The sequence below is a fragment of the Oryctolagus cuniculus genome, chromosome 5 (assembly GCF_051225735.1).
Source record: "Oryctolagus cuniculus isolate XC-2025 breed Fujian yellow rabbit chromosome 5, ASM5122573v1, whole genome shotgun sequence".
NCBI classification, from domain to species: domain Eukaryota; kingdom Metazoa; phylum Chordata; class Mammalia; order Lagomorpha; family Leporidae; genus Oryctolagus; species Oryctolagus cuniculus.
In genome coordinates, this window is record NC_142871.1 from 31,829,103 (window position 1) to 31,855,503 (window position 26,401).

The window sequence follows — 26,401 nt, forward strand, 5'->3', positions numbered from 1 at the left end:
ACCATGTGACTGTCAGGAGCATGCTGACAGATAAGAGGCCCCACCCTAACCCTACACTCCCCCAAGAACTCTCCTGGCAGGGGCTGGCAGAAGATCAGTGATCTTACTATCACCTCTCAAACTCCATGGGAACTAGAGTCTGACACGGAGGGCTTTCATCCGTGAGCGTGGGACGGTGTTTTGTTTTACTTCACAAAAAACAAACAAACAACTATGTGCTTATGTTTTCACTGTCGTTTGCAGACAAACTGCCATTTTCTCTTATGTTCCCAACAGGCTGGCACCTACCTGCCTGATGCTACGCAGCGCACACTGAGAGCCCCTTGCACACTGCCCAGCAGCCGTAGAACACACCGTGTCCGAAACAAATGTCTGACACTGCATCTTTTAACATACAGACTCAGATTTTATTTTGACAAATTGAAGATAGAAAAATATCGTAAAGTGAATATAGTGGTTGCTCTTTTTGTGACATGGTTGGGATACGCAGTGCAACTTGAAAGGGATTACGTTGTGGGATGGTCCCTTCTGGCCGAACTTCAGTTAATACTGAGTTATATTCCAGCAATTGCATTTGCTTGAAAGAATACTACACAGTAAAACTGGCGTTTTTTTAAATAAAAGGTTATGCATTCCATAATAAATATTAGAAAGCAACAAACCCAAACAACCTTGAAAATACTTTTATAATAATTACTAAAAGCAAACCTTGGACTACATGATTAAAGCTAAGAACTCACATTTTTTTCAAAATAGCTTTAACATTTTCTACCATGATATAATAGATCACTTACTCTGAGAAACAAGTGAAGGAAACCGAGAGTAAACATGATATTTCAGATGACTATAAACAGTAAACATCAATTCCACCCATTTATAGCTGTCATTTCAACAACACACTGTACACCCAGCCGGCAGTACAAACGGTGGCTCTCTCATCAAAAAATGCAGCCCTGGATGCAATCTTTGAACTTCAGTGCAGTCGTGGGTTCTACACCCCTCTTTGGGGAGGGTGGCTGGCGAGCTCTTGGTACATGCAGCTATGTGGTTATGGTTAGAATGACAAGAGATAAACGTGCTGGCAGTCTGAAGCCAAAACCCCTGCCTGGCCCTGGGAAGCAGCTTCCCACTCTCCCACGCCTTGGGCACAGCAGCGCTGAAGGATCCACCCAGGTGCTGATTGTCTTTGCTTCCCTTCCCCACCTGTCTAGAACAACCAAAAGGCCTTGCGTGTTCTTTCTAACATACAAAACAACTGCAGGTACAGATGCATACACATGCATCTCCTGCCTAAGGACTGGGTAACTCCTCGTTTTCTATCAAATAATCTTTCTTCATATATTTGGTCCCCCTAACTAACCGCCACACTTCCAAGTACGCATCCTTGAGGGATCTCTTGCTGCCTTCTTCAGAGCTGTCTGAGGTCGGCCCGCTCCTGGCCACCAGCGGGACTCCCCTGCGGCTGGCCCTCGCCCCTTGCCCGCTCTGCTGCACGGAGCCACCTGCTGCCTGCCCACCTTCTGCCCCGCCATTTCCACCCTCTCCCGGCAGCTCCTCCATGACGAATGGCAGCTGGTCTCCACTTGGCTGCGCCTCCTCTCCCCCAGGCTGCGCCTCCAGGTCCTCATAGTGGCTTTGCTTTCTAGTCTCCAAGAATTTGGCCACGCAATAAATGATGGAGCCCAGAGTGTTCACCACAACACCGGCAATGAACAGAGAGGTGGGCTCCACGTCGTTGAAGGCCACCATGCCCACCGTGATGGTGGCGATGCTCTTCACCACGCCCACGAAGCTGGTGGTCACGGCCGAGTTGATGTAGGTGCAATGCAGCGTGGTGAAGTTCATGGCGCAGCCGATCAGGATGCAGGCCACGAAGATGCAAACCATGTTCGGGTCCTTCCAGCCCGGGAAGGCCCAGGCGTGGATGGAGTCGGTGCTGGCGAAGGAGCAGACGACCAGCAGCGGCGTGGCGGAAATGGCGATGACGTACTGCGCGGTGAGCGGCCCGTGCTCGGTGTCGGCGCTCGCCTTCTGGATGAGCACCAGGTAGGCGGCGTGCACCAGCACAGCCAGCACGCCTGTCACGTACCCGATGGGGTCGCCAGTCAGGTCACCGGCTCCTGGAGCGCGCGCCGAAGGAAGCCGGCGGGGACCCGCGAGGGGAGGAAAAAGAAGACACCGGGTTGGCGCGCGCGTGGGCAGCCACGGGGTGTAAAGTAGCCGGGGTCGCGCCCCAGCTCTGCCCACCGATTTCCCGGGTGGCAACAGACGCCCACCCTACTCCCGCTCCCTGTGGAGAACGCAGGAGCCAACCTCAGCCAATACCCCGGGCGCTGCACCCTTCCAGCCCTGTCCCCGGCCGCGACAATGACCCCTGAGGGCGCAGATGTCCTCGGGGTGGGCGCTGTGGTTTCCCCTAACTGGCGCTGCGGTCATCAAGGAGAGTGGTGCCTCCCCCGCCCCGAGGGGGACCCACAGGGAGAGGCAGCCCCAGCTACGGTGGCCCCTGGGCCCGAGGGAGCGGGCCAAAGGAGGGTTGCAGGACGACTGCCCTCTTGGCCTCCAGATGAAGCTTTCCCGCTCCCCCGGCCACGCCCGGCCCACCCCAGGTCCGCTTCGTGCCCGCAGCCCCTGCGCTAGACATTGCCAACTGGCCCCGGGCGCCCAGGCGTCGCTCCCCGCCCCCCCCATTCCACCCCGCGTGACCTGAGGAAGTTCACGGCCCCGCTCCTTCCGGCTGGGTCGGCGGGCTCGGCGGACTCCAGCTCCCAGGCCCGCCGGGAGGAAGGGGTGAAGGGGGGAAGGCCGAGAGGGGGCGGCGGGCAGGGCCACGCCGGCGTGGTAGCGGGGGAGCTGGGGCGGGGGTCGGAAGTCGGACGCCGGGCGTGGGGGATCTGGAGGAGGGGGCCGGAGGGCGGGGGAGGAAGTCGCTTCGCCGAGCCAAGCGGCCACTCTAGATGCTCCCTACCCCTCTGCCTCAGTCTCCCCATGGGGAAGCGAGGCCCTTGCACTGAGTGACCCCCGCGGCCTCTGCCCAGCGGGGTGGGGTGGGTGGGCTGGGGGAGGGCGCGGGCCCCTCTCACCTGCCAGGGCGGCGCCGCAGGTGGTGATGAGCACTGCCGCCAGCACCCCCGGCGAGGGCGCGCCGTTTCTGAGGACCAAGACGCCGATGAGCATGGTGACCAGGGGCAGGCAGCGCTTGAAGACCACGTACATGGGCAGGCTGAGGCCGCGCAGGGACCAGAGCGTGAGGCTGGACTGCAGCGTGGAGAGCACTGCGACCCCCGCGAAGGAGCGCGCCAGGCTCAGGCCGAAGGGGGGCACCGCGATGAGCCCGAGGCGCCGCAGCAGCTCCAGGCTCAGCGCCGCCGTGGAGCTGGTCAGGCACTGCACCAGGGTCAGGAAGGAGAACTGGTAGCGGCTGATGAGGAACTTGAGCAAGATGTTGAGGGAGCCCGAGAAGACCCCGTGCGCGATGGCCACCGAGATGCCCAGCACGCGGCCCCGGCACAGCTGCCGCATCGCGCCGGCCCCGCCGCGCCCGGCGCTGGCGGAGCTCGGGGACCTGCGCGAGGGGAGCGGGGAGGAGCGCGGCGGGGGCGCCCGCCCAGCGCCGCGGCCAAGGGCAGGGGGCCCCCCGGCTCGGCTGCAGGGGGCAGCTCCAGCCAGGCGTTCCTCGCGGCTCGCGGTTTCGCCTCCGACTGCCCCGTAGCCCGGCGGAGGCAGTGGCGGGGGCGGGGGACTCCGAAAAGTGGCGGGGGTGGAGGGGGCCGGTCTGGGGGGAGTGGCGGGAATCCCAGCGACGGCGATGTGTGAGTAGGCGACGAGCCGCTGTGGGTTGTGTCCCGCGCGCCTTCGCCGTCAGGGCAGAGACGCTGAGCGCAGGGGAGCGGGGCGGCTAGCGCAGGGGAGCGGGGCGGCTGCCGCAGGACAGCACGGGCCCTCGGGCACCTGCGCCCACCCGCGACGGCTCTCCCGGGTCTCCCGCGGCGCCTGAGCCTGGTGCAGCAAGTTGGGGGGATCCCCGCACAGATGAAGCCGATTTAGAAACAGCAGCGCTCCGGGATCCAGCGCCGTTTATTGGTGGCAACAAGTGACGGCGCCCCCAGCCCCGGGCCCCCGCGCTGCGGCGGCTTTACCGCCCACGCGCCCTGCTACACTCAGGATCTGACACTGCGGGGACCCGCGGCCCCAATCTCCGGCCCGGCGTGCTTTAGAGCCTGGACAGGGCCACCCCCTCCGGGGCCGGCAACGGACTCGTGTCCGCGCGCCCGCCGGGGACGCTCCTGCGATGTCCCACGTGGCGCTGTGGCCTCGCCGGGCGCCGGAGCCTGGGGGCGACGGACACCTTCGAGGTGGGGCGAGGGTGTACAACAAGCTGATGAGCTGAAACCAAGTCGTCTCCGGGGCGAGGAGCCGCTCCCAGTTCCGGGGCAGCGCCAGGCGACGCGGCCACACAGGCGGGGCAGGGTCAGAGGCGCCGGGGAACCGGGGTGATTGGGGGCGCACGTGGGACCAGGTGCTCATGGCCCTCCGCCAGCCAGGGCTCAGTGCAGCGTACTTTCGGTGTAGGGGACGGGTCGCAGCCTGCGGGACTGCCGCGAACAGGGCGTGTAGGCGCCACCTTCCCAAGCCAGGGCACACCTTCACCCGGCAGGACTTGGAAACTGTACGCTTCCCATACGGGTAAGAGGAAAAGGAGATTCTTAGGATTTTGCAGGTGCAAGTCCTCAGTGACTCCCTAATTCAGGTTTCGGGGAAGTAGCGCCCGGACCCGTCGTAAACTCAGCAGCGACACAGGGGATCGCTCCGGGGTTTGTGTGCGAGGGATGGGTTCGAGATGGCTGCGCTCCGCCCCTTTCGCTGCCAGCTGTGCACTTGTGGTGGCCACGGAGACGGCAGCCTCCTAAAGGTTAGATGCTGCACGGCGTTGCTTTTCTGTTATTAATACGTGGAGACCCATTCCTACCGTGCGTCTTCTTTCTGTCCGTTGTTTCCACCTGTGCTGATCAGGACATTTGAGCCCCGGTTTTAATGTGATTATTATTGGAGCAGGAAAAAAAAAAAAAAAAAGATTACAGCAGGGATTGGCGGTTCCTCTGCGGTCCTTCCTAAGGGTCAGGTTTTATGTTGCGGTGTGAGAGAGGGGTCTCGCCCAGGTCCTTAGGTGCCCAGCGCCTAATAGGGACACCACCCCGATCGTGACAGGCGAGCACTCGGAAGTGTTTGTGAATGACCCAGTGTGCAGCTTTTCAGGAATCACACTGGATGGACACCTTAAAGGTCCACTGAACGCGTGCTTCTGCTTCCCTGGGGAGCTCTTGGGTTTGGTTGCTCTAAGTCCTAGTTCCACACCTTTCACTATGCAAGGGACTCTTTTTCAAGCGTTGATGTTATTGAAGTCCGGAGCAACAATTCAAATCATGTATATTGTGTGGAGTGTACATGTTTATTTAAAATATACCCAGTGACAAAAACTGTGAAATCTATCTTCTTAGAGACATCAGCAAATAACAGATTTCTGCTTCTAGGGACCATTCCAATTAAAGGATGGCTGCCCTGAGCCACCCTCAGCGAATATTGTAAAGAAGTGGCTGTGCAGAGCTAGTCTGGGGATGATTCATGGCTGCCAGCGACTATACTTGCTTCCATTTGTGATACTAACATTAGGTAAGAGATTGGGGCTGATTCAGCCGCCTCACCCTTCCTATTTAGGCAAGACTAGCTTAATAGCTGAACCTACGGCACGTTTTCTCCATTGCCTTGCACATCTATAGTTCTCTTCTATGACAACTTTTTTTTTTTTTTTAACTCCATCGCTCACAAAACCAGTTACGAATAGGTGGGTTCCTCAAGAAAACTGGGGGAGAGAGAACACTATGTTTAGCAAGGTTAACTGAACAAGAATGTGGATCTGAAGGTCAATTACAAGCAGCTATTTGATCTCTTAAGGATCAAGGGTCAAGATTCAATAATGGGCCTTTAAGGGAGTCCCACATGGCTCGTAGCTAAGGCCTGCTGACAACTGTGAGTGGTGTTAGAAGCTGATCCTGCAGCCCTAGGTGAGTTTCAGGGCAACATAGTGAGAAAACCGAAGTTTTCAGTAAGCACTGCTGAATTCGGACTTCCAGAAACTGAGACACAAATGTGTGATGTCTTAAACTGCTAAGTTTGGGGGTGATTTGTTACACAGGGATAACAAACGCACACTAAACAGCGGGGGTATTGTTCCAGCTTACAACACTTTGTACTTTTAATTGACTGTCCTTTCTCCTGTAGTCAGGCATTTAAGTCTTACCCACCAACAATGTAACAAATACGCCTGGGTGTTTATTCTTAAATACCTTCAAATATCTCAGGATTTCCAGAAGCGGGACAGGTCAAGGAGTAACTTTAAATCTTGATTCATTGCTACACCGCCTTCAAAAAGGTGTCTAACACTACTCTCATTTTAAGCAGTACTGGACACGTCTAATATTTTTAACATTTGTCAAACTTGTAAGAAAAAAGATCTCATTGACTGAACCTTTGTAAAGCATACGAGGGTCTTTAACCTCATGGAAGATGCCTGTTATGAAAAAACTGTAGGGATTTCAAAATTTTCCCACCAAAATAAACTTATCCTCTGATTCCCTGTTTTGTAAGAAACACCTGTGTATCAAGTCTGTGCCTTTCTTTGTTGTGATCTCTAGTGCTTCCACTTCTGTGCTTGGTTGTTTTACTGCTTTTCAAGAGCTCTTTATCAGTTCTGGGTCTTAACTGTTTTGTTACCTATGATGCAAGCATACCCTTTCATTATTCATTATGTCTTTTAGCTTTACTAATGGTGCCTTTTGTAGGTTGTAGGTTGTCCATCTTTAGTCTTTCCACATGACATCTGCCAGACCAAGGGCAGGCGGCCCAGCACACCCAGCTATAGTGAAGACAAGGATGATCCCTGCACGATTTCCACCGGGCACTGGTGAGCACGCTGGTGCTGCTGGGGGAGAGGGGCAGGCACTGGCCCAGAGGACCTTGCTGTCTGGTTAGCGACCTTGAACATTTTTCCTGTGAGCAGCCCTCTACGTAGAGAAAGGTTTGACACTGAAATTGAGGTAATCAGATTGCACTTTAGATTCGTCTTCAGCAGCTGTGTTGAAGAGGACGGGTGAGGGCACAGAACTGGAAACAGACACACTGTTTAGGAAGCTGCTGGAACTGTCCAGAGAAAAGCCAGTGGTGGCTTGAACTGAGGCAGGGCTGGTTGGACTGAGAGGAAGAGACAGAATGGAGAATAAATAGGGATAAAAGGGACAGGACTTCGTGAAAGGATGGCATTGAGGTCTTTAGCTTGACCTACACAGGTCCATGAGCTTGACTCCTTGTTGGCAAACTCACAAATGGAGAATTTGGTGAGCATGATGAGTTTGGTTGGGACAAAATGAGTGCAAAGGCTTGTGGGAGACCTTGGTGGGGAAGGCAGGAGATAACAGATTTCAGTATAGATGGAAGCAAACAACAGTGGATTAGCACCTCCAAGGAAAGGCCTGCTAAGTAACAAATTAATGAGGGTTCATTTTTGGAAGAGGGAAATTATTGCTAAGACATCCAGCAAAGAAATGCCAAGTGCAGCAGGGACAGCTGGCTCTCAGCCTGGCTCTCCCTGGGCAGGATGGACTTTGGAAGCATCACCCCAGAAGCAGGCTTAGCTTCGCAGCTCTTTATAGGGTTGCAAATGCAAATCTGTCAGAGAACGGCCAAGATCGAGTCACCAGGGAGTTCCACCTTCGACCATTTCTCCCTGGGCCAACTTCTGCTACTCCAAGGAAACAGAGGCTGTGTGGCAGGACCAGGGGTTGGATTCGGTCATTTCAGACTTGAATTCTAGTTGCAGGACTTCCCGTCTATCATGACTGCCGAGAACGCGGGCTTCCGTGTCCAGGAAGTACGGAGGCCTCCCTTGCAGGGATGTGACAGAGATGAAAGGGGACAGCATATATAAGGAAGCTCACGTAGCACCCTGATCACACATCAGTGACTGAGTTGTTCCCTTTTCCTTCACAAACTCTTTAGTGCTGTTCTGTCACAGCTGGTGCAGAAGCAGCCTGGGGAGGTACACAGGATGAAAGCTAACAGCGCAGTAGCCAGGAGACAAGTGCTGCTTCAGCCAACCTGGAAGGATCTGTGCTTATCCACAAGTTGTTTACCTTGGGAGCTACCAAGAACTCAGGAGAGAATCCGGCTGGGTTTCTTCTAGTGTTCCAATCCTACCTCCAGAGAACCAACTGGATAAGCATTCAACCACCCTCTTTCCCACTGACAAACTCCAAGACTCTGAGTTATAGGGCAGGCATCACGGTAGAGCAGTTGCTAAGTTGCCTGGGAATCAGAGTGCCTGGGTTCAAGTCCTGGCTCTGCTTAAATCCAGCTTTCTGCTAACGCACACCCTGGGAGCAGCAGGTGACGGCTTGGAGTACTTGGGTCCCTGTCACCCATGTGGGAGCCATGAATTGAGTTCAGGGCTCCCGGCTTTGGCCTGGCTCAGTCCCAGATACTGCAAGCATTTGGCGAGTGACCACTTGATAGAAAATCACAGTATCTCTCTTTTTCAAATACTAATAAATAAGAAGTTAGAGTTCTAAATATCTCTAACATCCCTGAAATACAGGGAAAAAAATAAACCAAGGGACATGTTAGTTTTTAAATCCCAAGTTTGGGTTTCAAAGGATATGTGGTAGACTATTTCGTTAATAAAATCTCCTGCATTCTAAAAGGACAATAATTCTCTGTTTCGTTTCATTGTAAATACCATCAGGGTTGGGTATTTTCAAAGGCCTACTGTAGTTCTATGGAAGTGGGGAACCACCAACGTGGACCTGCTCTTATTGAACCAAATCTTGGTGTAATGCATTTGTTTCCAGGGAAGGAGCTACAATACCATTGTGTTGAAGGAGCTACATACCCATTATGGCGACAACTCTAAGGAATGAGCACCATGAACGTCACAATCCACTATGTTAAGCAGTGCCCTTTTTATGGGGCCTTTCAAAAATAATTATTGCTGACCTAAGTTCCAGAAAAAGCTGTACTTTCCCTGAGATCATCCATTCAAATAACAAAATTTACCAGGTGCATTCTGCATACCAGGCCTGGTGGCAGGGCCAGCCTAGGACAAACAACAGTTTTAAAATTTTTTGATAGCAGAAAAATGGAAGAAACTGTCTCAGGAGCCATAAATACTTAACATGACTTGGAAAACGTGTAATAAAGTAAACTCGTAACCTACTGTATTCCGTGTTCTGAAAGCATGGCCCAGTCTTTGAGAGAATCTCATTCAGTCCATCTGTCAGGCACACAGCAAATGTTCAACAAATAATTACTAAACAAATGAGTAAGTGAAACGTGTACCACAGCCCTGTTACTCATCCCTGGACATGTAGAATTGCATTCATATATATACAACATACTGGAAAAAGCAATCTGGTTGGGGATATCTTAAGTGATAAATGATCAAGAGATGTAGTTTATTTTGATTTTTATCAACAACAGTGATTATATTTTACATCAAAAGTAACATAAATTAAGAATGAAAAGTATCACTATCAATATAATCTACTGATCTCCCATACTTTAGTCCATTTTACAACAGAGATTACATTTTAATAGACATTATGACATTAATTAGTTCTTAGAAGTTTTAGAAATATGGCTTATGTACCAGGCCTAGATAAGCCAAAGTCTTTGTCAGCTGCCTTAAAATGCATTCCAGGGTAAATCCGAAAAAGTTGAAATCTGAAATAGCGCATGTAAAAGCAAACAGCTGTGCCTGCAATAGTTAATTTATTTGCTGTTAAGCTGTTCTTCACACAGCTTCCTCCGTTTCTGACCATCGTAGATCTCAAGCAGGAGCAGCAAGACAAGCAGGATCATATATCTTTATTGTTTCATCCCAAGAACAGTCAGCCACCTACAAAACAAGAACAAAGCAGGAATCCTGTGTAGATGTATGTAATTCAAAATTGGTAGCAAAATCCCAATATATGCCATTTAGAGTGCAGGTCACCCACTAGTAAGTAGATTTTTAGGTAGGAAAAACATAAGGATAAGTTTTTGATAAAAGGTCTACTTTTCCCTTTTTAAGAGACATTTCAGGGATAATTTTCAACAGACTGAAGTTGCCTGTAAGGAACTGCCCCTCCCCCACTCTACCTGAGTGCTACATGATTCCCTACTTCCTGAGATAGATACTGAGAAATGCATTCCGAGACTGTGAACAAAGATGCCCTGCTCAGTATGTGTGGACAGAGAGGAAGCTACAGCTTAGCGCTCGCCTTCAAAAAATGATCCACTCAGGACCGAATGTGGGAAGTGCCCTAATGGAGGCTCTGAGAGGAGAGACACAAGCACGATTCGAACTGGGGCAGTGTCCAGGGGACTTCAGGACGCTGTGGCCTTCAAACTGCCTCTCCGTACCCTTCACAGGAGTTCCACACCTGCAACCAGACTCTAACCCTGCTCAGGGTATCCACTACAAACAGTGCCTCACAAAGGCAAACTGACGATCTTATTTGGTTACCCTTACACTTTCAAGTTTTTATACCACAGGACACAAAGATCATGCATAAATCTCAGCTCTCTACCCTTTGTCACATGCTAGGCCCTTTAGTATGTTAAGCATCAGCTGTTCTGCAGAAAAGAATCAGAGAAATGGACTTAGGCTTCTAGTGAAAGGTATCTAAAAGTGATGCTTCTGAATCCTTATTCAGCACTCTCCAGTTCAGCTTCTTATTTACTCAGGACTTACAACAGCTGACAAATGTCAAGGCCACCGAATCAGCAATGTTCATAAATCTAGACCTAATTGGTAACACGAGAAAGACCTAGAAGAGTAGTGATACAGAATCATGAATAGGGTGATTCAAATTAATGCAAATAATAATGATATTTTACCATTAGTTAATTAAACCCTATCTTGTTCCATAAATTTAAAGCTTATAATAAAAACCAGGAAGATAATAAAAAGCACTTTACTAAACTAACCAAGAGGCTCCAGAGTCCCCAGGATTAGCCCTTAGAGACTTCCTGGTAAGGAACAAAGACCATGTGTTGGGGGAGGGGGAGGTGTATGGTCTCATTAATTACCATGCCCACCCCAATGGCCTCTGGTGGCATCACTTCCCTCTTTAATTCTAGAATTGAGAGGAAACACAGGGCTCTTCCTTAATGTCCCATGGTTCCCATCTATGGCCAGCCTAAAAAAAATTAAGAAAAAAAGACTGCTAACAAAAATAAAACAAATGGCATGAAAATAATAATGGCTTTACAGGAAGAGATCCACTCATTCTTCCCTGCATGCCCTGCCCGCTTCCTGCCTCGTCCTGACAAAAGCCATCTCCCCTGGCCCCCTGCCCGGGAAGGTACTCCTGGCCACAAAGAGCCCTTCCAGGCCAGACTCAGGACAGAGAGACATGCCAGGATGCCTCCTTTTCTGACCCCCTCAGGTCCCCTGTTCTTCACTCTCAGTTCTGACATGCAGACTCTTTGCCCATTACCTTGCTGTCACAAAGAGTGGAGGACTGAAAGAAAAAAGATCAAGAGGTGTCCTTCCAGAAGACAGCTGGCATTGTCTTGGGACCCGTCCGGGTGGGTTACCTGATTCTGCAGGGGTATATGCCTTCCACACTGCCTTTCACTGGAATATTTTACAACTCTGCACATTACAGAAAACTGAGAGTAATGCCAATGTTTTTCATCCATAAAAGTTGGCAATGAAAGCTGACTTGTGGAGTTGCAGCTGATGTCCCAAGACATAGCTCCAGTTTTGCACCAATTAGTAAATTAATTCCAGCATTCAGTGATTTCCTATGTGAGGGTGCTTCAACACGTTCGTGGAGAAATGGAACTGAAAGATAAATTTGGGATGGGCTTTTGGCGCAGCAGTTAAGATGCTGCTTCGGATGCCTGCATCCCCTGTCAGGGTTCCTGGTTCAAATCCTGGCTCCTCTGCTTCAGCCACAACTTCCTATGCATGTGTCCCTGGGAGGCAGCAGATGATGGCTCAAGTACTTGGTTCCTCCCATGAGGGAGACCCAGATTGAGTTCAGGGTTCTTAGTTTTGATCTGGCCCATCCCTGACTTTTGCAGGCAGTTGGGGAGTGAATCAATGGGTGAAGTTCTGTTTCTCTATTTCAATAAAAATGAAAACATAAATTTAAACAAAATAAAAAAACAAAAATTTAAAGATATATTTATTTTGGTGTAAAAAGTTTTTTGAAATCCATGATTCCAAGAACTTTTTGAAGATCCATGGGTGTGTCTGTTAAGATTTTTTGCTGTAAAGTCTTAAATGAGTTAAATAAAACCTTTGACACCTGTCAAGAGTCATGATTACCGCTTTGAAAATTATCCTTTAATGTGGTCACACAGGCACAGGTTGGTTTGCCTCAAGAGGGTAATCATTATTTCTATGGAGCATGTTACAGGACATAACAGTAAGCAACAAACTCCACTGCATTCTGAAATGGGGAGAAGGTGAAGATAATTAGACTTAAAAGAGTGACTGAGGGGCTGGTATTGTACAGAAGCAGGTTAAGCTGCAGCTTACAACGCCAGCATTCCCTTTCAGAGCACTAGTTCCAGTCCCACCTGCTCTGCTTCTGATCCAGCTCCCTGCTAATGCACCTGGGAAGGCAAGCTAAGAGGGCCCAAGTGCTTGGAGCCCTGCTACTCATGTGGGAGACCCAGAAGAAATTCCTGGCTCCCGGCTTTGGCCTGGCCCAGCCCCTGACATTTTGGCCATCTGGGGAGTGAACCAGCAGATGGAAGACTTCTCTCTTTGTCTCTTCTCTTTTTCAAATAAATAAATATAAAAAAATTAAAAATAGGCTGAGAATATTTGCTAAACTGGGCATGAAATTAAAGGCAACTGATGGGGGTAGCACTGTGGTACAGTGGGCTAACCTGCTGCTTGTGAGACACTGGCACCACATAATTGGAGCACTGGTTTGAGTCTCAGCTGCTCTGTTTCCAATCTAGCTCCCCAGTAATGTGCCTGGGAAGGCAGCAGAGGATGGTCCAAGTATCTGGGCCCTTGCCACCCACATGAGAGATCTGGACGATGTTCTTGGCTTTGGCCTGGCCCAACCCTGGGGAATGAATCAGTGGATAGGATCTTACCCTCTCTCTCTGTCACTCTGCCTTTAAAATAAATAAATCTTTAAAAAAAAAAAAAAAAGAAACCAACATAAGATACACAGATATCATAATCAACTTACCAGTTTATCAGGGGATATAAAAGTGGTTTCCAGTACTTAACTCTAAGAGAAATATGTAATATACATCCATTAAAATTATCATTCAATGCCAAGAAAGTGATTTTGCGATGATAATGTCTTTCTTCATGTGGCCCTCAATAAGGCCAAAACAATAAACTGTACTTTCCCACAGGCATTTCCCAAAGGCTGCAATCCTTAAGCTTCAGGGCGCATCTGAACCATCTGGAGGTCACAGATGGTCATGGGGCCCCTCCTCAGAGCCCTGTTTCCTAAAGTGTGGTCCCATGGTCAGCACCACTGGCATCACTCCGGGCTGGTATCCAGCCTAGGGTCCTTACAACCAACATTCACAGATCAGCTTTGTAAAGTCATTAATGCACCATTTGTCTGTATACACATTTAGGGAAAAAGAGGAGAGAGAATCCATAATTTCCTTCAGACTCTCAATCCCTGACCCCAAAGACATTGATCTAGAGCACTGTGCATCTGTGCATTAGAACCACCCAGAGAACTTTCTAGTATGCAGCTAGAATCTAGAACCTCTAACATATTGCTCAGTGTGCCTCAATTTTCTTAGCTGGGTTTTTGTCATGTGAACTAAGAGTTCTTTAGCAGCACTTTAGGTACAAGGATTTTTTTTTTATTGTTGACTAGAAGAAATTAAAAATTTCATAGGATTAAAAAATACTTAAGGGGCCAGCTCTGTGGTGCAGTGGGTTAACGCCTTGGCCTGAAGCACTGGCATCCCATGTGGGCACCAGTTTGAGACCCGGCTGCTCCGCTTCCCATCTAGCTCTCTGCTATGGCCTGGGAAGGCAGCGGAGGTCCTTGGGCCCCTGCACCCATGTGGGAGACCCAGAGAAAGCTCCTGGCTCCTGGTTTCGGATCAGCTCAGCTCTGGCCTTTGGGGCCAATTGGGGAATGAACCACCGGATGGAAGATTCTCTTTCTCTCTCTCTCAATCTGTGTGTGTGTGTGTGTGTGTGTGTGTGTGTGTAAAACTCTGAAAAAAAATACTTAAATACAGAGATAGACAGAGATCTCTCATATGTTGGTTCATTCTCCAAAGTTCTGCAACAATCAGAGCTGGGACAGGTCAAAGTAAAGTGTCTAAAACTCCACTGGATCTCCAACGTGGGTGGCAAGGACCCAAACACTTGAGTCATCATCTGCCTGCTCCCAGGATACACATTAACGGGAAGCTGGAATCAGAAGCAAAGCCAGGACTTGAATTCAGGCATTTCAATATGGGAGGTGGTTGTCCTAAGAGGAGTCTTAACCAATGGATCAAACACCCACTCCCATCCTTCCTTTCTTGAGGAGAACGAAGAGATTAATATGCCACTAGTACATCAGAAAACACCTTTGCCCTATTTTCACTTTTAATTTTAGAGATTTATTTATTTTATTTGAAAGGTAGAGTTACAAAAAGAGAGGGAGATACAGAGGAAAATAGTGAGATCTTACATCTACTGGTTCACTCCCTAAATGGCTGCTATGGCCAGCACTGGTCCAGGCCAAAGCCAGGGGTCTTGAACTCCATCGCTCTCCCAAGTGGGTAGCAGGGGCTCAAGTACTTAGGTCATCTTCCACTGCTTTCCCAGGCAAATTAGCAGGGAAATGAATTGAAGTGGAGCAACAAGAATTCAAACAAGTGCTCGTGTGGGATGCTAGCACTGCAGGTGGTAGCTAACCCACTGTGCCACAACACTGGCCCCTGTTTTCACACTTGTATTTAGAAATCTGTTTCAATGACAGATCTAAGAGATGGAACATGACTGAACTATCTTTTAAAGACTGATATAGTGAAAGAGAGAAAGAAAGATATATGTATCTTTTTTTTTTGACAGAGTGGACAGTGAGAGAGAGAGACAGAGAGAAAGGTCTTCCTTTTTGCCGTTGGTTCACCCTCCAATGGCCGCCGTGGCCGGCGCACTGCGGCCAGCGCACCGCGCTGATCCAATGGCAGAAGCCAGGTGCTTCTCCTGGTCTCCCGTGGGGTACAGGGCCCAAGCACTTGGGTCATCCTCCACTGCACTCCCGGGCCACAGCAGAGAGCTGGCCTGGAAGAGGGGCAACCGGGACAGAATCTGGCGCCCCGACTGGGACTAGAACCCGGTGTGCCGGCGCCGCAAGGTGGAGGATTAGCCTAGTGAGCCGTGGCACCAGCCGATATATGTATCTTCCATCTCCTGGTTCACCCATAAAATGGCTGAACAGCCAGGGCAGGGCCAGGCTGAATCCAGGAGCCAGGAACTCCATCCAGGTCTCCCACAAGAGTGGCAGAGGCTCAAGCACTTGACCCATCCTCTATTGCCTTCCTTGGTATATTTGCAGGAAGCTGGATGGGAAGTGGAGCAGCTAGGACTAGAACCAGCATTCTGATATGGGACACTTGTGTTGTAGGCAACCACTTATCCTACTTCACCACAATGTCTGTCCCTTAAACTATGTTTATACAAAAACTCAAGCCCTCCTTGAAGCATTCTTAGTCTCAGTCTGTGGAGTTTCCTGGTCCTTTTCTACACAAGCCAATACTGAGAATTTCTACTTAAAGATATGAGAAAATTTGATTAGTTAAGCTATGGTTAATAACAATTCTTTTTGTATCCTGTTGAATTCTAAATGAACTGAGGTGCTTAGAGATGAACCTAAAGAGTAAATAAAGTAAATAAACACCAACCAAAGAAAAGCCAAAATCCATTCTAAGGAGAAGTGGAGCCAAAGCTATTTCCCACATCAGAGCTGAGCACAACATAGTACTTGCAAAAATAACTTGGGTTCTGTGTTGTATGACAGCCACAGAGAAGGCAAAGGTATGACAGGCAATACAGCTTTTGTATTCTAGCAACAACCACATAGGGATGGAAGCACTTGTGTGCAACTAACCCTGAGATTTTTTTTTTTTCATCAAGATACAGTGACTGTATCTTGATGAAATTTCCTAAGTCTGGATTCCTTTTTTTGTACAGTAACCCTTTAATAGATGCTTATTGAATAAATGAAATGAATGAATCTAAAGGTTTCCCTTCTAGTAGGGTTTTGTTGAGTAGAGAGCTTCTCATATGGTAAAGAACAGCTGATCTGGTGTAAGGTCAGAGATTTGGGTAAAAGCATCAAGTTTTTTGGGATTTTGAGGATATATGGGAATCTGCAGTATCATGAATATTATTCAGAAAAGTTTCACAGGCAGCTTTCTTTCCCTAGGAGCTGTTAAATATTCCTCTGCACAAGTCTTTCTAAACATGATTCTTATACACACATATTCATCCATTCAGTCAACATTTATTGAGAGCCTCTTCTGCAGCAGAACTGTGCAGAGGCTCCGGCGCGCAGCACGAGGGTCCTGGTCTCTGTCCCACAGCTCATGAGCCCGGCAGAGAGGTGGAGGAGGGAAGAGACACCCATGACACAGAGTATTTCTGCTATAGGTGATTTCAAAGTATTTAGCACCAGAAGAAACTTTGAATTCTATCGTCAAGAACTTTCTGAAGTACCCCCATATGTACAATGACAGAGGAATTATGAAGCCCAGCAGAAGTAGGCAAAGGTCGCCATCACCACATTTGAGTTAAGTGTGTGCTTCCAGGAAGAAACTGCCTGCCTTGGCCACAGTGTCTCTTGTCACTGTGGGAAAGAGGCACGGGAAAGGAAAATGTGGGCAGTGGGATGAATAAGAATAAATGAAGAATTCAAAGTTCTCGCTTGAAGGCAACCAAACTACATGATAAGCCATCTGAGGAATCCCTGAGCAATCTTTTGAGAGGGGCCTTTTTTCCTGAATCCCTCCTAGGTTTCTTGAGGGCCAGCTGCCAAGGTCTGTCTTGTTGACCCTCTTCCCTTGCAGTGCAAGTGTGCATGGAGACACGGAAGGGTGAGAGCCTCCAGGCTCAGCTTCTGTGTTCAACTGGAAAATGTATTCCTGCCCCTCAAGCCCCATTGTGGCGCATTTCATCTCAAAGGCCCCTCTGAAGCTCCTTATCCTGAGACCAAAATGCAAATTTTTCCATCAAAACTTAGAATTCAAATTATCAACATAAGAAAAAACTGTCAAAACATTGCATTTCTTTATGTAATATAAAATTTGAAGAGAGACTGCATCTTCATTATTGTAAGAGCTGCTATTTTTCTATGGTCGTGAATAATAACTAGTAAGGTAAGATCTCACGTAAGTTCTATTATGAATATTTAATATTTTCAACTTTAAGAATTAGCACACTGGGGTGGGTGTTGTGGTATACCTGGATAAGTTACTTTTCTAAAAAAATATTTTATTTATTTATTTCAAAGTCAGAAAGACAGAATGGGGGGGGGGGAATCTTCCATCTGCTGGTTCACTCCCCAGATGGCAGCAACATCCAAGGCTGGGCCAGGATGAAGCCAGGAATCAGGAGCTTTTTCCAGGTCTCCCACATCGGTGCAGGGGCCCACACACTTGGGCCACCCTCCATGGCTTTCCCATGCACATCAACAGGGAGCTGGATCAGAAGTAGAGCAGCCAGGACTCGAAACAGCGCCCATATGGGATGTGGGTGCTGCAGGCGGAGGCCTAACATTCTACGCCACAGCGCCAGCCCCAAGTCACTTCTTGAGACACCCGAAACCCACATCAAAGTGCCTTGTTCAAGTCCCAGCTACTCTGCTTTCAATACAGCTAACTGAGGAAGCCAGTGAGAACATTAAGAAGCCATTGGAAGGAATGGAAACAAAGATGAAACAGAAAGAGGTGAAAGAGAAGGAAGAAGATGTACACTCCTGGGAACTCTCCATTTATGGCCAAGTAGGACAGAAGGTTAAAAGCCTACATACTGACCTTAAAAGAGGTTGAGAAAAGATACCCTGAAGAATGGTTTTTAACAGTGACCTACATGAAAGATCTCTGTGAGTGAGATCCCGGTGCAAAAAAGGGGCCATCAAAGAAGGAGGTACCTTTCTCTGAAGGGAGGAGAGAACGTCCACTTTGACTATGGCCTTGTCTAAATAATGCTGGAGTTTGTGGACTCAAGAGGCTTCCATAGCCTTGGCAGCTCATGACAAAAGCTTTAGGTGATCACTGACATCATAAATAAGCGTCAATTGATAAATCAACAACAGGAGTCACTGTGCACTTGTTCCCCATGTTGGACTTCTGTCCTTAATGTGTTGTACTAGGAGAATTAAAGGTAAAATTAGTCTTTAAACAGTAAAAAAAAATAAAATTTTGATATTAAAAAAATATATTAGCCCAAGAGCCCAGCTGAAGTTATTTTGCAAGGTACTTTGGGAAAAGTGCTGTGGTGCAGTGGGGTGATGCTGCTTGGGCTGCCTACATCCCATCATGAAGAACCTGCCTAAGTCCTTGCTGCTCTGCTTCCCACCCAGTTTCCTGCTGAAGCAAACTGGGAGGCAGATGACAGCTCAAGTACTTGGGTCCCTGCCACCTTCATGAGAAATCTGGATGGAATTCTGGGCTCTTGGCTTCAGCCTGGCCCAGCCTTAGCTGTTGTGGGCATCTGAGGAGTAAACTAGAATCAGAAGACGGAAGATCTTGATATCTGTCTCTGTCTCTCTGCTCCCCAACTCCCATGGCTCTGCCTTTCAAGCACGTGAAAAAATGAATTTTTTTAAATACAAAAGTAATTTACAATGTGCTAAGTCAGTAAGTTTGCTTGGTTTTTACAGCAATCCTCCACAGTCTATGGAGGGAAAGTGAGTAAGCAGGTGGGAGATTCAGGAATGGGAAGCAGAGGCTAGGGTGTCAACAACGCTGAGAAGCTGCCCTTGCAAGCGCTGTCCGGGTGCAGAGGCCAGGAAGCCCAGGCCAGCCCTGTCCACCCCAACAGTGTGTGAGATCCTACAGAGCTGGGCCTGGGCAGTGTTTATGGCTGGGGGAAAACAACAGGCTCTTGTTATATAACTTTAAGCTAAAAAATTACACAATTAGGAAAGCAGCAAGAGGAAACAGCAGAGACTAATGCCTGAGGACACTGACTGCTCCTGGCTCATGTTCTTTTCAACTCTAAAGCTAGTCTGCTGCGACAGATGCTGCCAACACCACCTGAGATAAAAGGTGCACAGGACACAAATATCCTTACTACCAATCATGTGGGATCCCTTCTAAAACCCAAAATTAACAATTGGGATTACATCAAATTGAGAAGTTTCTGTACTCCAAAAGAAACAGTCAGGAAACTGAAGAGGCAACCAACAGAATGGGAAAAATATTTGCAATTATGCACTTTCAGCTTTAAAATTTTATTTCTTTTTACTTACTTAAGAGAGGGAGAGGGAGAAGGAATGGAAGGAGGAGGGGGAGCCGGAGAGGGAGAGAGATCTTCCATCAGCTCGTTCACTCCCCAAAAGGCCACAACACCTAGGGTTGGGTCAGGCCAAAGGCATGAAATCCATCCGTGTCCCCCACATGGGTGGCAGAGGCTCGAGTATTTGAGTCATCATCCACTGCCTTCCAGGATATGCAGGAAAGCTGGATTGGAAGTGGAGCAGCTAGGATTTGAAACAGGCACTCTGATATGGAATGCCTGTGTCCAAAAGCTGAGGCATAACCACTGCACTACAATGTCCACCCCATGCCATCAGCCTGTTATAGAATACTGTGGGGAGAATGGAACCAAAGTATGAACTGAATTTTTAAATAATATCTAATATTTTTAGTAAAAAATCCACCCCAAAGATATGTTTAAAAACATACCTGAAGAAGTAGTTTAAATCAGAACCAACTCTCAGCACCTTCCACTGAAGCAAAAGAAAAATCTGCAGGATTTCTCCTATTTTAAGGAAGTCTTTTTAGTAGTTCTGTTCCTAGCACAGATAGACTAAGGTATTTATTCCTATAGATGATGTTTACAGAGCATTTGGGGAGTCTCAGAAGTCATGTCTGTAGTATAACCACAACTTTGAAACACATGCATACAAAAAGAACAAAGATTGGAAGACCAAAACTGTTGGGAAAGAGGGATGGGCTAAGATTTGGGAAGAAGCTTCTTGAGTGTTGGCAATGTTCTGGCTCTTAATCTGGCTGGTAGTTGTACAGGTATGGCTACTTCCTGATAACTTACTGAGCTGCATGTATACTTAAAATATACAGACTTTTCAATATGAATGTTACACTCCTATTAAAAAGTTTTTTTATAAGGACTGAAAAAGAAACATGGTAATATGGTAAAACAGAGCTTTTTTCTAGAATGGTAGGATCTTTAATTATTTTTCTTTCTTTCAAATGTAATTTCCCAAATTTCATCATGATGTGAACTTTATTAAAATTTATAAACTTGATTAAACATATAGAAGTGTATCTTTAGACAGATTAATAGTGTCTACTTTAAAAAAGACATAAAAATAACTATGTCTCAAAAGGAATATGGGAATTTATGTAGACCTGGACTCAGCCTACACACTAAAGTAAGTTTCATAGAGCACTCAAAAGACCATAACTGACACTGTAGTAAGTAGAGGAATTCTAATGGTAAATTATACAGTCTAATTATATAAATGGGTATGATACAGGTCTAGAATCACAAACCCCAAAACAGAAAGGAATATCCAATTTAGAAATAATAAGGATAAGGTGGGAAGGAGAAAATGCCACGACTGTACAAATCATGATCAGAGAGAAAAAAAAATCAAAGAAAAAATTTCTCAAGCGAAAGATAATTTCAGCCTGGTTAACAAGAGAAGGCACAGAGTATTTCTCAGCAATTATCCTTAAAGAATGACCCCAGACACTTATTTGTCAAGTTTTAAACCTTTAAAGACTAGATCTTACATTCTGTCAAGAAGAAAGGTGGTAAGAATGCCTTTGGAGCTCATTTTTCAGATCTCTAGGAAGTGAGAATCGAAATAGAAAAAGAATTATAAATACAAGAACTGAAAAAAATCTCTTTTAAGACCAAGAATATATTAAGACACAGAGTCCCAAAGTCTCACCAGCAAGGTCCTACCACTGTTAAGATCAAAAGAGACAACAGGGTGTCTTGTTTTTTTTAATATGTATTTATTTACTTATTTGAAAGTAAGAGAGATGGGAGAGACAGTGAGAAAGATAGAGAGAGCTCTTCTATCCACCGGTTCACTCCCCAGATGGCCACAATAGCTAGGGTTGGGCCAGGCCGAAGCCAGCAGCCAAAAGCTTCTTCCAGGTCTCCCACATGAGTAGCAGTGGCCCAAGCACTTGGACCACCCTTTGCTGCTTTTCCCAGGCTATCAGCAAGGAGCTGGATCAGAACTGAAGCAGCCAGGACTCAAATCAGTGTCCACATAGGTTGCCAGCATCAAAGGCAGTGGCTTTACTCATTATACCACAACGCCAGCCCTGACTAAAGAGTTTTGAAAACAGATGTAGAGATATGAAGAGAAAGATATTTTCTAAAAGAGTAACATATGAACAAAGAATGAATTTACATCAATTTGCAATTAGTAAGCCTGACCATAGAGCATGAAAATAAAGGCTAAATACAACATGTAAAAAATAATGTAGGGGTGGGTATTTGGGCTGGTGGTTAAGTTGCTGTTTGGGATGCTAGCATTCCATAATATCAGAGTGTGTGGGTTTGTGTCCTGATCTACTCCTGATTCCAGCTTCCTGCTAATGTGTGCCCTACAAGGCAGAAGTATTGGCTCAAGTAATTGGTTCCCTGCCAAGCAAGTAGGAGACCTGGGTTAAGTTCCTGGCTCCTCACTTTGGCTTGGTGTAGTCCTAGCCATTGTGGGCAAGTTAGGAATGAACTAGCAGATGGGAGTCTTATCTGTCTCTCTCTGTCAAATGATTTTTTTTAACTTAAAATAAAAAATAATAATTTAACCCACCAACTATACCAAAAAGATTAATGAGGCTGATTTTGAATGACTACAAATTCTTCGCAGCTCCTCCCATCAAGAGGTGAACTGATTCTCCAACTGCTGGAATCTGAGCTGGTCTCCTGCTCTGCTCTGGAACAAAACCATGTCATGTGACTTCAAGGCTCATCTTCAAGAGTACACCCTCTTGTTCCCACCCTATTAGGACATACAACTGCTAAGTGGAGAAACATGAGCCCACTTGGAGAAACTCAGCCTGGAAGACACCCAGCACCATACACCAGACATGTGAATGAGGGTCATCTAAGACCAGGCAATCCCAGGTAAGCCATGCAATGACTGAAACCAACTGAGATCAAAGAACTGGCAGACTGAGCCCAGCCCAAATTGCTGACTCAAAGCACAGAATCTTGAGCAAAACTGTCACTTTAAAATAAGTATCATGGAAGAGTTTACTATACAGTAGCTGATAAACATAATACAAGTGAGAGAAAAAATACGAAGATTAATCATGACCTTGAGTCTTACTTCCTCAGAAACGAGCTTAATATTTCACTGTAAAAACATAAATTATAAGCATAACTCATTTTAATGCATTCTGAATTACTGTGCTTTACACTGCATTTTTTACAAATTGAAGGTTTGTTGCAACCCTGTGTCAAGCAAGCATATTGATGTCATTTTTCCATCAGCATGTGTTCACTTCCTGTCTGTTATGTTCTGATAATTCTAAGAATGTTTCAAACTTTTTCATTATTATTGTTGCTGTTACAATGATCTGTGATGTTATTTTAATTTATTAATTTATTTTTATTTATTTGAAAGGCAGAAATAGAGACAAAAGGAGACATTCCAGAGCTGGTGCTGTGGTGTGGAAGGTTAAGCCACCACTTACAGAGTCAGTATCCCATCTGGGCACTGGTTTGAGTCCTGGCTGCTTCACTTCCATTCCAGCACCCTGCTAATGCACCTGAGAAAGTGGCGGAAGACGGCCCATGTGTTTGGGCCCCTGGTACTCATGTGGAAGACTCTGTTGAAGCTCCTGACTCCTGGCTTCAGCCTGGCCCAGCCCCAGCTGTTGCAGAAATCTGGGAATGAACTAGCAGATCGAAGATCTCTCTCTCTCTCGTCTCTTTCTCTAACTGCCTTCAAATAAATAATCTTTAAAAAAACTGAAAGAGAGGGAAAAGAGAATTCTTCCATCTGCTGGAACTCTCTAGATACCTGTAACCATTAGGGTTTGGCCAAAACAAAACTAGGAGCCCAGAACTCAATCTGGTCTCTCCACCAACCTTCAGTCAGGAGTCATCAACATCGGGGCAAGATCCTTCACCAGCAAAAAGATCACAACTTGCTGAAGGCTCAGATGATCATTAGCATTTTTAGCAATAAAGTATTTTCAAATCAAGGTCAATATATTGTCCTTTTACACACAATATCTTTGCACACTTAACAGATTACAGTATAGGGTAAATATCATGTATATGCACTGGGGGGCAAAAAAATTCGTTTGATTTCCTTTACTGCAAAGTTCACTTCATTGCCACTGTTAACACATAGTATCTCTGAAGTATGCCTGTAATAATATAAATAATCCAAATGTTTGTGTTAAAATGTGTTGGCAATGATGTGTGGAAGGGACCGGCACTGTGGCGCAGTAGGTTAAAGCCCCAGCCTGCAGTACTGGCATCTGTTTTGGGCGCTGGTTCGAGTCCTGGCTGCTCCTCTTCCAATCCAGCTCTCTGTTATGGCCTAGGAAAGCAGCAGAAGATGGCCCAAGTGCTTGAGCCCCTGCAGCCATGTGGGAGACCCGGAAGAAGCTCCCGGCTCCTGGCTCTGGATCAGTTCAGCTCTGGCCATTGTGGAGTGAACTAGTGGAATGGAAGGCCTCTCTCTCTGGATCTACCTCTCTTTGTAACTCTTTCAAATAAATAAAATAAATCTTTTAAAAAAATAATGTGTGGGAAAAAATACTGATGGAGAGCATCATTCTAGCTTCAAAGGAAAATTTAAAGTCTAAACCTGAATATAAATAAAACGGAGACAAAAAACATAAATTTACAAGGAGACAAATATTGCAAACACATCACTGAAAATACTCCCCCCCAAAATAAGCGGATCCCGGATTTGTAGTTAGAGGACCTCTTCTTCAAATCTAAAGTCATAAAGTTTAACCTAAAGAGTCTCTTAAAGTTTCTCACATCTGTCATTTTTATCTTTTTTAATGGGGGTGTTTTGATTAATTATATTTAATATAATTATTGATATGGTTGGATTCAAAGGTTTTCTACATATAAGATCATGTTACCTATTGAGAGAAGTAATTTTACTTATTCACTTCCAATTCTGAAGTCTTTTTAATTCTTTTTCTTGCCTAATGGCACTGGCTAGGACTTCATGATGATGGATGTGGTGTACACAGGCATCTTTGTCTTGTTTCTGATTTCAGAGGAAAACCTTTCAGTCTTACCACTGAGTATGATGCTGGCTGTGGGTTTTTCATACATGGCCTTTGTTATGTTGAGGTGACTTATCATTTTTTCATTATTCTATTTATCTCCACTACTGGTTTATGAGTTATACCTCTTTTTCTAAAATTTCATAAAAGGTACCACAGGATTTACAATACACATATTGAATTTATCACAGTCTACCATCAAATAATATTATATTGCTTTACATTTAGTGTAAGAATTTCACAACAGCATACTTTCAATTCTTCCTTCCTTCTCTTGCTCTATTACTTTCACATATCCTACTCTTCCAAATAAACTTTGGAAGAGCCTAGATACAAAGCTACCTAGATAAAAAAAAAGCCTAGATACAAAGCTGCCTATCAGATACCTTCCTTGGAATGTCAAACAGGAACTATCGCCAACATATCTCATGACTGTTCCTGTTTCAAACTTATTCCATTCCCTCTACTTCAGGAAATTAAACCATTGCCCACCTTGTCTCCTAGACCCAAATCACAGGAATAAACCTTGATTCTTCTGATTCTTTCATAGCCCATTTCTAACCTGTCAGTAAATGCTGTTGTGGTTACCTTCAAAATGTTAGGCCGAACCATATGAAAGTTTCAGCATTTTCTCATGTCTATTCCTTTTTATCTGACTTTTAATTAGGGTTTTTTCACTATGTATATTTAACATAATATTTACACTTAATACGTCTTTTAAAAATTCATGGAAATATACATTATCATTAAAAACTTTTTAAATGTATTCATTTGACAGGTAGAGAGACAGAGGAACAGATAAACAGAGATAAAAGAGAGCTCCCATCTGCTGGTTCGTTCCCCAAATGGCTGCAATAGCTGGGGGCTGTGCAGATCTGAAGCTAGGAACCAGGAGCTTCTTTCAGGTCTCCCAAGTGGGTGCAGGGGCCTGAGCACTTGGGCCATCTTTCACTGCTTTCTCAGGCACATTAGCAGGGAGCTGGATTGGAAATGGAGCAACAGGGACTCAAACTGGTGCCCATATGGGATGCTGGCGCTGCAGGCCATGGATTTAACCCACCATGCCATAGTACTGGTCCTGAATTATCTTTTTTTTTTTTAGAAAATTTTTATTTATTTTTATTTTATTTGGAAGGCAGAGAGAGAAAGAATGAGATCATCCATCTGCTAGTTCACTTCCTAAATGTTCACAACAACAGCTGGGCCAGGCCGAAGCCTGGAGACCAGAACTCTACTAAGGACTCCCATGCGGAAAGCAGGGACCCAAGCACTTGAGCCATACCTACTGCCTCCCAGGATTAGCAGAAAGCTGGACTGGAAGCAAAATAAATGGGATTCAAACCAAGCACTTTGATATGGGGTGTGGCATCCCAGGCAGCAACTTAGCCACTGCACCGAATGTCTCTCTCTCCCCTCCGGTCCACGTGTCATCCTTTCATTCTATTTTGCCATGAACTTTCTGAAACACCCTCATATATTCTGAATCTCTATCTCCCTGTGTCTAGGGCTCTGAGTAATTATTATTCTTTGCCTGGTTTACTTTAAGTGACTCAAAATTGACCTCTTAGCGTCCACTCTTACCTACAGTCTAGTCTATTCTCCCATAGCTACCAAAATGATCTTCTAAACATACAAGTCTGATTTTATCATTTCCTGCTAAACCTCCAATGGCTTTCTAAAGCAATTACAATAACAGTCACACGAGGTCTACAAAGACTACACAATTTGGTCCCTACCTACTCCCTATCACTCCCCCCCACTCTCTAGGCTTCTTTCTGTCCCACAATCACACCAAGCCCATTACTCTCTCAAACAACTGACATGTGCCATTACCTCTGTGAAAAACATTCCTCCCTTAGGGTTTTGAATGGCAGGCTCCATTTCATTAGTCAGGTTT

At 46.3% G+C, this 26,401-nt stretch overlaps 2 protein-coding genes across 3 annotated transcripts in view; both read right to left on the minus strand.

The window, feature by feature from the left end:
* Positions 1 to 385: 385 nt before the first annotated feature.
* SLC35D3 (solute carrier family 35 member D3) lies at positions 386 to 3,838 on the minus strand. The gene is made up of 2 exons (XM_002714842.6): positions 3,084 to 3,838; positions 386 to 2,120 (listed from the first exon to the last, which is right to left on the minus strand). Exons 1-2 carry the CDS (start codon positions 3,520 to 3,522, stop codon positions 1,291 to 1,293), a joined length of 1,269 nt encoding a protein of 422 aa, XP_002714888.1. The 5' UTR covers positions 3,523 to 3,838; the 3' UTR covers positions 386 to 1,290.
* A 5,636-nt stretch (positions 3,839 to 9,474) lies between these two features.
* PEX7 (peroxisomal biogenesis factor 7) overlaps positions 9,475 to 26,401 on the minus strand; it is an 80,293-nt gene continuing 63,366 nt past the window's right edge. For both annotated transcript variants that reach the window (XM_089332629.1, XM_002714756.6), the window contains one exon: positions 9,475 to 9,946. In XM_089332629.1, the coding sequence (XP_089188755.1) occupies positions 9,878 to 9,946 (69 nt within the window). In that variant the 3' untranslated portion in view covers positions 9,475 to 9,877. The remainder of the gene's footprint in view (positions 9,947 to 26,401) is intronic.